At 40.6% G+C, this 13,412-nt stretch overlaps 1 protein-coding gene across 1 annotated transcript; it reads left to right on the forward strand.

The window, feature by feature from the left end:
* Positions 1-9,415: 9,415 nt before the first annotated feature.
* On the forward strand, positions 9,416-13,175 carry LOC308081430 (lysozyme g-like; the record flags this gene model as incomplete). The annotated part of the gene is made up of 3 exons (XM_080457799.1): positions 9,416-9,622; positions 12,326-12,491; positions 13,036-13,175. The coding sequence occupies 3 exons, from the start codon at positions 9,416-9,418 to the stop codon at positions 13,173-13,175; spliced, it is 513 nt and encodes a 170-aa protein (XP_080313925.1).
* Positions 13,176-13,412: the final 237 nt, after the last annotated feature.

Consider the following 13,412-nt stretch of genomic DNA (forward strand, 5'->3'; position numbering starts at 1 on the left):
GAAAACAGACTATTAGAGCCCAGCAGAGTCTAGTACAGTAAAGCCTAGTACACCCAGGTCTAGCCTAGTACAGCCTGGTGGGAGAACAGAATAGGGGAGGGGGTACCAGGCTATGCTAGGACTGATAAGGCTGGACTAGGATAGATTAGGCTGTAGTAGGCTGTACTAGACTCTAATAGGCTCTATTAGGCTGTATAGTCCCTTGTCAGCCCTCTAGATACTCAGACCATTGGGATTAACCACTGTGTACACGGGCAATAGTTTTGCATGAACCTTTGTAGACCATAGTTCATATCTGCCTTGTTGTATGCCGCTGTTTGTGATGATATACGCAAGGTATTATAAAGGAAGTTACAAACTCAACTACCTCTCCACATATGCAGCACGCCCTCCGATGTGCAATAGGAAAAAAAAGACAAAAAAAAGACAAAAAACAAAACAAAAAACAAAACCTCTCCGGGAGCCATCACCTTACCGTGGTGGAGGGGTTTGTGCGTCCCTATGACCCTGAGAGCTATGTTGTCTGGAGCTGTGTGCTCCTGGTAGGGTCTCCCATGACAAACTGGTCTCTGGTGAGGGGCCTGACGAAGAATGGTTCAGGGCTGGACAGCAGGCCCTAAGGGGGCAACCCCCCAGCTATCTGGCTATCTGGCAGTGGGCTAACAACCTAGAGAACCTCTTCTTGTTACTTAACCAAATTTACAAACCTGAACTAAAGCTAAGTTTTTACTCTACTGGATGTCTGCCATCTTGAATTTCGGAGTCAAAACGAGGTCTTACAATTAAAATTGTGTCAGATTTGGAATCCTCATGGTTGACTTGTATGGAAAAGTGCCATCATACATGATTCTAGGTCATCCAGATCAAAAGTTAATTTTTAGAGATGGCGCCGGGCGCCATTTTGAATTTGGCTGTCTAGCAAAAAATGCCGGGATTTTTGGGAGGGACCTGGGGGCTAAATCTTTTCTAAAGGGTCCATAGAGGTCAAATCAATCGTCAAAACATCCTTGCCAAAGGATGGTCACAGAACCTCACTGTGTGACCCGACTATGTAAACGTGTCAGTAAACATTGTAAAAGGTATAAAACTTTAGCTCAAACAAAACCAACATTTTTGATACTGAACTGCAGAACAAAATGCACATTTTGTTTTGTAAATAAAATAAAATAACATCCTGTCACATCACAAAAACAATTAAGGTGCTGTACGTGCGTGTTTTTTTTCCCGAGGAGAGGAGAGGATGGATAGAATGGAAAGGACAGGAGAGGAGGGCACCAAGGGGAGAGACACTGAGCTGTCTTCTATGAGGAGAGGATGGATAGAACGGAGAGGACAGAGGAAAACAACATCTCGCTAAACAATAGTCCTTTACTGTAAATATTTCAGTAAACATTATAAACCGTATAAAACTTTAGCTCAAACAAAACCAAAAGTTTTGATACTGAACTGCAGAACTTAAACATACAGTGTCACACAAAAGTAGACCATCTACAAACTCAAAAGGCATAAAAGAGCGTTATAACAAGGTTGAACCAATTAGAGACAGATCTGTGTTGAACAATACATTTGTAAGATATTACCATTTTAGCTGATGACTCCTTCTCCATTTTAATTGTGATGCAATAGTAATATAAAACTAACTTAATTGTTCAGCCTCAAATGTAGCCTTCTGTCTGTAAACAATACTGTCTTGTACAGTAAACGTCTGTCTGTAAACAATACTGTCTTGTAAACATCTGTCTGTAAACAATACTGTCTTGTACAGTAAACATGTCGCTAAACAATACTGTCTTGTACAGTAAACCTGTCGCTAAACAATACTGTATTGTACTGTAAACGTGTCAGTAAACATTGTAAAAGGTATAAAACTTTAGCTCAAACAAAACCAACATTTTTGATACTGAACTGCAGAACAAAATGCACATTTTGTTTTGTAAATAAAATAAAATAACATCCTGTCACATCACAAAAACAATTAAGGTGCTGTACGTGCGTGTTTTTTTTCCCGAGGAGAGGAGAGGATGGATAGAATGGAAAGGAGAGGAGAGGAGGGCACCAAGGGGAGAGACACTGAGCTGTCTTCTATGAGGAGAGGATGGATAGAACGGAGAGGACAGAGGAAAACAACATCTCGCTAAACAATAGTCCTTTACTGTAAATATTTCAGTAAACATTATAAACCGTATAAAACTTTAGCTCAAACAAAACCAAAAGTTTTGATACTGAACTGCAGAACATAAAGTGCACATTTTTGTTTTGTAAATAAAATAAAATAACATCCTGTCACATCACATCTCCAAAACAATTAAGGTGCTGTACATGTGTGTGTTTAGTAAGTAAACAAAAATAATTTCATTTTCAGGTGTTCCAATTTCCCTAACCCTACCAAAAGGTGGCACACCAATTAATAAAGGGCATTATAATTGCCACCACCCGAACGCCCTCTCTCATGAGGTATAGGATTTACAGTGTGGGGTGGTAGCAGAGAGGTTAGAGGGAGAGAACACAAGGTCCAACACATTACCAGCTCTATGAGTGGTCGGAGAAGGAGACAGGGAGAGGTCGAATGAAGACATAAGGGACATGACAGGAAGATACTTCTCTGCAGTAGGTAGGTTGAAGTCACCCAGTAGAATGAGGGGGGTGCCATTCTCCGGAAAGGAGCTGATCAGAGAATCTAGCTCTTCCAGGAAGTTCCCAGCGGTCCCAGGGGGACGATAGAGCACAATGGTGGTGAGAGGGACCGGTTGTGTTATTGAAATAGCATGACATTCGCATGTGGAAAGAGAAAGGTGAGAGAGATTTAAAACACAGAAATTCCATTTGGGGGACATGAGTAGACCTGTACCACCCCCACGACCTGCGGGGCGGGGGGTGTGGGTGAATTTATATGAAGCAGAGAGGGCAGCAGGGGAAGCAGTGTTATCTGGAGTAATCCAGGTTTCTGTCAGAGCATTGAATTGAGCTCTGACAGTCATTTTCAGCTTGTAGATCTTGCTCGCTATTTTTTTTGTTGTCGCCATTTTTTAACTCCTGTGTCAAGTCACGATGCGATGTGTTGCAGTGGCTTGTAGATCTACTATTTTTGGGGTTTTAGATAGGGAGTCAGTGGTTAATATAGATCTAAAATACAAAACGCACAGCTTGTAGTTTTAAAAGATGAAACATTTTTCATTGAAAGAAAAAATAATCACATCCTTCCAAAAAAGTTATTTTGCATTCAACCATGGAACATTACACAGGTGGAAGGGCCCTAACCCATTAAGACCTGAGGCCGATTAAAAAAATGTTTTCAATTTTTGTTTAAACATACAAAAATATTCAAAAATATAAAATATTAAAACATTTAAAATAGTATATTTTTTTTTTTTATAAAAAAAAAATACAAAAAAATACAAAATATATGTTGTTCCAGAGATCCCCAGAAGCAAAGATTTGAGTTACAAATGGTCGCTTTAAAAAACATATATATTCAAAGATTTGCACAACATTTTCACGATTTAAAAAAAAATAGCAGATCTACAAGCTCATAGCGCGGCACCGAGTGCCGCGCTATGAGCTTGTATATCTGCTAATTATCTTAAAAAATGACACACAGCTGCGTTCCCGGTCTTAACGGGCTAATGTGACACATCATCCTGGCAGCTGTTGTAATGGTCAGGCTAAAGGATTTATGTCCGTACAGCTGGACTGGACGGCCTAAAAAAAAAAAAAAAAGTGGATGACCTGAGCACCATGGAAACCACTTTATTACAACATCTGCACTTTTAGCTATTTCACTTTCCAGCCCCCCCCCCCCCCCCCCCGCCTTTCCCCCTCCCTCCCCCCACTAAAAATAGAAAATACTTCTCTTTCATTCCATTAATCCAGTGGTGGAAGAAGTACTCGGATATTTTTACTTGTTGTTTACTTGATGTAAGTAACTAGTAACTAGTAACTAAAGTTTTCAAATAATTGTAGTGGAGTAAAAGAATAATATTTGCCTCTGAGATGTAGTGGAGTAGAAGTAAAAGTACTGAAAATTTAAAATAGTCCAGTAAAGTAAAATACCTCAATTATTTTTTTAAATCTTACGTAAGAATAGCTCGGCTATTTTAACGATGCGACTATTATAACTATTATAACTATAATAGACTATTATAACTACGGCTATTTTAACTATACGTAAATGCCTACAATTCCAAGTGCTTGTCAGGGTGGGGGTGGGGGGGGTCCAGAGTTCAAATATGACTATGTTGGCGGGTCGCGGCCTGAAAAGTTTGAGAACCACTGCATTGTATCTGCAGATCTGTCTAGTCTGTCTGTCTGTCTGTCTGTCTGTCTGTCTGTCTGTCTGTCTGTCTGTCTGTCTGTCTGTCTGTCTGTCTGTCTGTCTGTCTGAGCCCCCCCCCCTCTCCCATAGTGTTAGGTGTTTTTCATTGACTCAGTGTACCACCCTGGGGTTCTTCTATCTAGCTGAATCCAAATGAAAATAGCTCCGCTGGCTAAAAATGACCGCCGTGGCCAGCTGTGGGCCTGATGCCTCTGGGCGGCAGGAAGCGGAGAGAGTGTCACGTCTCTCAGCGAGGGGAGAGACCAGGGGTCGACCCGCCAACATGTGCTGCCTGACCTTTGGCTCGCCCTCTTCCTGCAAGGATGCCCCCTTCTCTCTCTCTCTCTCTCTCTCTCTCTCTCTCTCTTTCTCTCTCTCTCTCTCTCTTGGTCTGTCTGTCTCTCTGTCTGTCTGTCTGTCTGTGTGTCTCTCTCTCTGTCCCTCTTGTCTTGTGTTCATGCAGCCACTCACAAACGTGCACGTATCTGTCACACAGTGTGTGAGTACATTAGTGTGTGCGCACAAACACACACACACACACACACACACGCACACGCGCACACACACACGCAAGCATTCATTGTAGACAGACAGTCCACTGCGCACGCTTCTTCTAACGTATGCTGTAGTTACAATCACTGTCCCCTAGAGAGCACTAAAGGTTTGACGTACTGTACACATAGGCAACTGTATCTACTGCATCTTTCTGTTCATCAATCTATCTATCTATCTCTATCTCTCTCTCTCTCTCTCTCTCTCTCTCTCTCTCTCTCTCTCTCTCTCTCTCCAAAAAACCTGTTACTTTTTATGGTTCTAATTCAAAAGTAGTAGATCTACAACAGTGGTTCTCAAAGTGGGGTCCGGGGACCCCCAGGGGTACTTGAGGGGGTTCCAGGGCGTTCACAGCTAAATGATGGATAGGAACCAAAAGGAACCTTATGGGTCTGTAACTCTGAGAGTGTACAAATGGAACCAAATGGACCCGTTACACTCTCAGAGTTAAATTAATTTAACATTGATTTTACAATATGAATTGGGGTCCCAGAGATACAAATGCCATTAAATGGGGGTCCGTAGCCTAATGCATGTCAAACTGGGGGTCCTTGACATTAAAATGGTTGAGAATCACTGCTAGAGCCGTAAAAAATGATCTCCTCTTATGGGGGTCCCTGCCTGGCATATCTTTTCAAATGGGGGTCCGCGGGCTAGTAAGTGCCAATTTGGGGGTCCTTGACATGAAAAAGTTTGAGAACCACTGATCTACAAGCTCAAAATGCGTCGCTTTGCGCCACGTTTCGAGCCTGCAGATCTGCTATCTTTGATACTTTTTTGTGACACTGAACGAAAAAACATCACATGGATGCACCTGGGACGTATCATCAGTGTTGTAGCCTGGGGTCACAGGATGTTTCGGGTCTCGCAACATACACCCTCGCCCAGGTGACCCAGCCAGGGTTGATCAAGCCCCGCCTTACGTCCCAGGTAGCTACCCACGGTCAGTCCTAAATAGGGAAAGACAGGGCCACTCAATACGCTTGTCCGAAACTACTCTGCCAGGAATGGGGGAGAGGAAGGCTCTGGTACGTGGAGGGGCTAGGCTCTGTGGATAGTATGATAAAGTTGAAAAGTAACAGTTCTGGACATATGCGGTTTCCACCTGACAGAGACGATATAACATTTTAATACATTTTAAACTCATAAAACATCTGGAATTATTAAGGAAGATCACAAAAAAAAATCCTACCCATGTAGATTAATGTAGACTAGAGCGACACCTAGTGGTCTGTCCATGTAGAGTTGGGGTTTGCGTTAATATTAGAGGTTTAGGGTTAAAGTTCAGCTCCATGTGGTTCAATCCAGTGGTGTTTTTTTTCAGACGGTAGGCTAAACCGTAATTATTCCATTAAGTGTGTGTGTGTGTGTGTGTGTGTGTGTGTGTGTGTGTGTGTGTGTGTGTGTGTGTGTGTGTGTGTGTGTGTGTGTGTGTGTGTGTGTGTGTGTGTGTGTGTGTGTGTGTGTGATAGGGGTGGGCAAGATGTATTTCCAGAGGGCCATACTGACTTCGACAAAGTGAGTGAAGGGCCACACTTTGTGTTGAAACACATTGTGCTGAATTATGTTAAAACTGCATGAATGTGGTAGACATTTCAGACTACTTTACTATAAGGTCCTTGCTTTCACAACAAGAATTTTCAGTTACAAAATGTTGTTAATCTTTTACAACTGTACTGTATCACTCGTGTACTCTGGCCTTACAATAAAACCATTACTTACATGAAACAATCCACGTCAATGCCCTATCAACTTTTAAATGAGCCTATAAATGTATACGGTATCTTATCTTGTCTGATATGCACCACTCCATAGGTCTGTTTCTGACCCCTCATTGGTGCAACTCTCTAATAGAAGGCTCTGGTGTTACCCTTTGGCCTCGATACTCCAGTGCACCACCGCCTCCTTGCCTGGCTGCGGTCGACAGTGATGCCCACACCCCTGACCAACTTTCACTTTGACAAGTTACTCAAAGTGAAACTTAAAGAGTTCATTTAAAAAAGGTGGACACTGCTGTGGAACAGTCTGTTCTAGAACTTCTAGTTGCTGTATCACTGCAGGTTGGCTTCAGCTTCACGTTTTCATCAGGCGAAAAACTGAACTGGGTGAGATTTCTTCATTTTCATTTGAAATGCATGTGCCAATATGGCTCCTGAAAAAGAAAACTTACATCTTGCAGGCAAAGCTTCAGAATTTGACGTTAAATTGCAATCCATTTCTGAAAAGAAGTGTGGACTGGTATACACAGAGGTATTCTAGGACAAGCGGATCAAAAGTAAAAATGTTGCCAGGCATTTAGTGGCCATTTTGGATATTTTCTTATACACAATTGCACTATATTCTGTTCATTGAATTTCATAATACATTTCCTTAGAATCTATGTTTGTAAACATGTTTTTAAATCTTTAGGTAATTTACAAAGTAAACCTTTGTGTTCCATCTTTCATGAAAACCGAAGTACATCTTATGTCATATATAGTCACTATGTTGTCACTGCCTGTAATAGAAAATAATTCTAGAGATGCTAATTTTAACAACCTTTTCTGAACAATATATTCCCCCCAGATGATGGCCCCATATGATGATGACCCCGAATATGGGAACTACATGCTCAGCCTCAGACATACTGAAGGTACAAACAAAACTGCACTGAATGTGCTCTGCTGCTCCACTGGGTAGCAGGTGAAACTAATCATGTCAATTGGCCCTGATTAGGTGGTATTATTAGAAGTGGGGAGAAAAGGGGCCAGGTCACGCTGACCTGGGGCCGTGCCATTAGAAAAGGGGGGAAACAGTAGGGCCTTATGAACAATTTCTCAACATAATATGCTACAGTAAGATATTGTCTTAGACAGGTAGTTTATCAGTATGCGGCCGTTCCAGAAGTGTGCAGGTGCAGGTTTTCAAATAATTGTAGTGGAGTAAAAAGTACAACATTTGCCTCTGAGGTGTAGTGGAGTAGAAGTAAAAGTATTTAAAATTGGAAATACACCAGTAAAGTGAAGGAAAAAAATACAGTAGTTAAGTACAGTACTACAGAACTTGCATAGATGTAGTTTATTTCCAGCACTGTCACTATTACTGGTTGCAGAACATAATACTTGTCGTGTGAGAGGTGACAAGGCGGCATTTTTGGGAAATAAAATCTGTATTTGGGATGAACAATAATGAATCATCTGTAGGCTGGCAAACTGTCTAATTTTGCTCTAATCTCTCTAACCCTCCCCCCTCCTCTCTCTCTCTCTCTCTCTCTCTCTCTCTCTCTCTCTCTCTCTCTCTCTTGCCCACCCACTCCCTACACTAGTTAGTGCTACCAGGTATGGAGACATCATGAAGGTTGACACTAAAGGAGCAACATCTATAGATGCTCACAACGGTAAGAAGTTGGACTACTATGGTACATTCCAGTGTGTTGGACAGTAACTAAGTAAATGTACTTGAATATATATATATATATATATATATATATATATATATATATATATATATATATATATATATATATATATATATATATATATATATATACATATATATATACATATGTGTATGTATGTGTTACAGTACATGTGGGAAACCAATACGGGCCCCCTGAGGGAGACGAAACGATTTGGGGCCATCCGGGCCCCAAAAAAATTACTTAAAAAAGCACTTCACCCATGTTGAACCTTATCTTCATATAACTGGTCCTCACTAATATTTCTTTCTTATGTTTTCTTCTCTTTTTTAACCCGTTAAATTTAAAGTAGCCAATAATGTTTTACCCCCAATTTAGTGTGTATGCCAATTGATTCCTCCCCACACACATTTCTGTGTTGTCACTGCTGTTGTATCCTACTGACTCACCTGCCAGTGAGGACCCCCCACCGGAACGACCAATGTCACCAATGCAATGACCAATATCACCCTGCCCACCTGGCTTCCCTCCCCCCGAACATGGTCCAATTGTGTTTGCATAGACGCCCGGCAAGGCCGGATGCACCACGGTGGATTCGAACCCACAACCTCTCCGTGGTGGCGGGCAGGGACTTTACCACTGCGCCACCGGAGCACTAATTCTTATTATAAGATGGCACCATTCTGTCTATTCACTCAGTTTAGAAACCTGCCTACCAGTGACATCACTGGTGGGCAGGTTTGGACATTCCAAACAAGATTACAAAAATATATATGTTTTTTTGTAATTAATGCAAGAACTTCAGCATGATAACTTTCCAGGAAGAGAAAGGCTGTAGTTTCTATTAGCTTGGAATCCCTGTCAATGATGGTAGGTAACTGTCCACAGCCCAGCAATGAGACACAGAGTGAAATGGTGTCATCTTATAATGAGGACCAGTTATATGAATATAAGGTTAAAAATTGGTTAGGATTGATAGAATTCTTTATTAGGCAGAAATGTAAACAGCACAGAGGTACAGTAAGATATTTGGGCTAAAAGCTTTACACAAAGAAGTCCTGGGGTGAAGTGCTCCTTTAAGTACTGTACTTTGAGTAAATGTACTTAGTTACTGCTTTTCAATCCCTCTCGAAGGTGTTCGTGCATCAAATGACATGGCTAAGGAGGATCAGGGTAGTATGCTCAAATATAAGGCCAAGATCTTAAGAGTGGGACTAAAGAAGAGCGTTGATCCAGCCGTCATCGCTGCCATCATCTCCAGAGAGTCCAGAGCTGGTGATGCACCAAATTTCAAAACTAATGGAGGCTGGGGAGACTGGAGTGCAAGAAGACAAGCTTTTAATGCCTTTGGACTGATGCAGGTGATTACCAGTGGTGCAAATAAAAATAATAATTAATAATTTGGTCCGCATATCCTTTGCGATATTTGTCACTTAGACGGGGATCCACAGGCCCAAAAGCTCAAGAAAAAAGCTCAAAAAAATGAACCGTACATGGCATGTCAGGTTCAACCCTTGGCATGCTATATGTGTTTTTTCTATTCATTTGGTCACCAAGGTCCACTGAATGATAGGTCTGCTCTGCCGGAAACCTTGCGAAAAGAAATCATGGCTATTTTTGTATTATGCAGCCTTTATTTTCTTGAACAAGGTTTTTTTCTTAGAGTCCTCAGTGGGTTGGCTGTCAATACTTGCTTGATTTGTTATTGTGAAATACACTCTAGAAACCTTTCCAAATCATTTATAGGCACTTTTTTAAATGCATCCATTATTTTCATGTTAACTTAGTAATCAACTTTGCCCTGAGTTAGAGGAGAATACCACACATTTTCAACATTGAACTATGTCTTTAATACACCTTAGAGCTGTTGTGTGGAAATAAGAAACCCCCCCCCCCCCTTCTATGTTGCCTAGAACTGGATAATTGATTGAGGTCATGTGATCAGTGACATACGCAAGGTGTACTTTTGGCTCCGCCCCCTCAGCCAAATGTACACTGTGCGTATGTCACTGATCACATGACCTCAATCAATTATCCAGTTCTAGGCAACATAGAAGGGGGGGGCAGGGGGGGGCTTTTTTCTTATTTCCACACAACAGCTCTAAGGTGTATTAAAGACATAGTTCAATGTTGAAAATGAGTGGTATACCCCTTTAAGATATCAACCAATTTGTCGTTCTATTCAGCAAAACATGTTTTGTCATTCAGCAGTTAAAGAAAATATTCATAATATAACTAAAACAATATGTTAAGTCTCGTATGATTTTGCCTTTGGGAGGAACGGGTCAAAATGTTATACAAAAAAGACAATCTCTGCTCGATTGGGGGCGTGGCTGATAGCTCATAGTTGTGAGCTTGTCGATCGACTATTTGAACTATACATTTAAAAAAATAGTAAAAAAAAAAAGTTAGGGGTAAGGGGTAAGGCGGCACACAAGATAGGGCCCCAACACTGAGTTCACAATACTATACTTACACAATATATTCAATTAATTACATACGTTACATGTAACATACACAATATATTACATGTATTATCACAATACATACACAAGCTTGTCCAGCTTGTGAATTGCAGATCTACAAGCTACTGTATTGCTATTGCGGGTTTTACTTAAAGAGGTGGTGCCATGGTTTTGCACTTTTACTGTTTTTCATGTGTCTATGAGGTTGATAGAACTTCATTAAGCCCCCTGGTGGTGTTTTTATGGTGTTTTATGTCTTCTCTGACTATTTTGAGTTTCTACCTGGAGGGTGAAACCTTGAGGGTCAAACGTGCCAATAGAGAAACAGCGCTTTAGTGACATAGTAAAAATATACCCTCCCCCTCATTATCATAACACAACAGGTGTGGGCATGAGGAGGAGGAGGGACTAGAACAGGTGGGTGGTACTAAGGTGGTGGAGGAGGTGCTAAGGTGAGAACCAGGTATACTTAATGAACTGGAGGCGTGTTCACATAAAAACATAATTTTAACAATTTGTGTACACTTTTTTTTGAAAAAAATCTTCCTCCTAGTATAACCATAATACCTGACGATTATGTTTTAGGGGGGGGGGGGGGGGGATCACTGAAAATCACAGCACCCCGTCTTTAAAGGAGAAATCCGGACATTTTAAGTGTTATCTTTGATGTGTCGTTACTCACCTACCGACGTAAAAAGTGGCATTGTTTTAGTTAGTTGCTTGTTTCTCTCCCAGAACCTGGCAACTTGGTGTTGCCAGATAGAGAAACAAGCAACTAGCGTTAGCTCGTTCGGCATTAGCGGTAGCCTCTCAGGAACTTTCACTGCATATTTGACTATCATGAGACTCCACAATGAGTAGTAGTAGAGAAAAAAATAACTTTGCATCGGTTATAATAGACGAATTTCCCTATGCCACGCGCTCCCATTATGACAACGGAGGGGGTTGAAAAAATTACGACAGGGTAATCTCTGGAAAAAAAACAATGCCACTTTTTACGTCGGTAGGTGAGTAACGACACATCAAAGATAACACTTAAAATGTCCGGATTTCTACTTAAGTAAAGAAAAAGAGAGTAATGGAGTACTTCTTGTGATTCTGATAAAGATGATTCTGATTCTTCTTACACCAAAGGTGACAGATAACAGGTGATCACTATTAAAGTTTAAAGCGATCTTAAATGATGGCTTCACTTTAAGGACCACTTCACACATTTTCAACCTATCCCCACTAATGCTCATTATAATATGGTACCATTTTTGTCTACTCTGTGTCTCAGAGGTCAGTTCAGGAACCCGCCTAGTAGTGACATCATCGATGGGGAATCCAAGCTAATAGAAGCTGCAGGCTTTCTATTCCTGGAAAGTTAGCACAATGTAATAGAAGCCATTGTTCTCATGCATTAATAAAACTAAAATAAGTTTGAAAACCTGTTTGAAATGGCCAAACCCCATGCCTACCGATGATGTCACTGGTAGGCGGGTTTCTGATCTGTCCACAGCCCACCTCTGAGACACAGAATGAGTAGACAAAGATGGTACCATATTACCTCTGAGAACTTCCTATGCATTTAATTTGTATGTAATTGTATTTCTGTAGGTTGACGTCGTTCCCGTCGCTGAAGGAGGAGGTGGACACATAGCAAGAGGTGTTCCGGACTGGGCCTGTGAGGAGCACCTTGAGCAAGCCACTGACATCTTTATTTGGATGATTGAAAGGATCCAGACGAAATGTCCCGGCTGGACCAAGGAAAAGCAGCTCAAAGGTTTGTTTTTAACTAAATTGTCATTAATTAACAAATACTCCTTCACTGACACTTTTTTTTTTTGTGAAGCAAAAGTTGCAGTGATTTTCTTTTGTTCAATTGTGAGAGTAATCATTGTTATAAAGTGTGTGCTCAGTAACTGGGAACTCCCCGTCACTCCAACTCTTTAGTAAACAGATAATGCATATTTAGGTCGGAATACCAATTTTATCAGTAGAGAGAACTCATAGAGGATACAGGATAAACAACTGGAATTGGAAGTGATCACACAACGAAATGAGTTATCACAGAAAATTGGAACTGGAACACTATAATATTTAAGCTGTGAAATGGGTATTCTCTCCTGGTTGGATGAAATTGGCTATATATATATATATATATATATATATATATATATATATATATATATATATATATATATATATATATATATATATATATATATATATATATATATATATATATATATATATATATATATATATATACACAACTGTTCTCAGATGGCACTGTAGAATAGATGATTATGAATGTGTTTTTATAGGAGGGCTGGTAGCCTACAACAAGGGAGAGAGTATCGTCAACAAGGATAATTATCGCACCATGGATGAAGGGACCCATGGCAAGGACTATGCCAACGACGTGGTGGCCAGAGCTCAGTGGTATAAGAGAAACGGATATTAAAACATCATCCCAAATGTTCTCCTCATAGCAATGAAGTAAATGTCTTCAATGTATGCATACAATACCATATCTGTTGATTTACAATTTAGGGCATTTATTTTGTCCAGAGCGACTAAGAGCGTCTAAACAATATAATATCAACAAATAATAATCTGTAGGCCTACATTGCAACTTTGGAAACTATATGCCAGATAAACACATGAACCTAGCAACTGTCTACATAACAGATTTAAAATA

This window comes from Gymnoscopelus braueri, assembly GCF_963280865.1.
Source record: "Gymnoscopelus braueri genome assembly, contig: SCAFFOLD_167, whole genome shotgun sequence".
NCBI lineage: Eukaryota > Metazoa > Chordata > Actinopteri > Myctophiformes > Myctophidae > Gymnoscopelus > Gymnoscopelus braueri.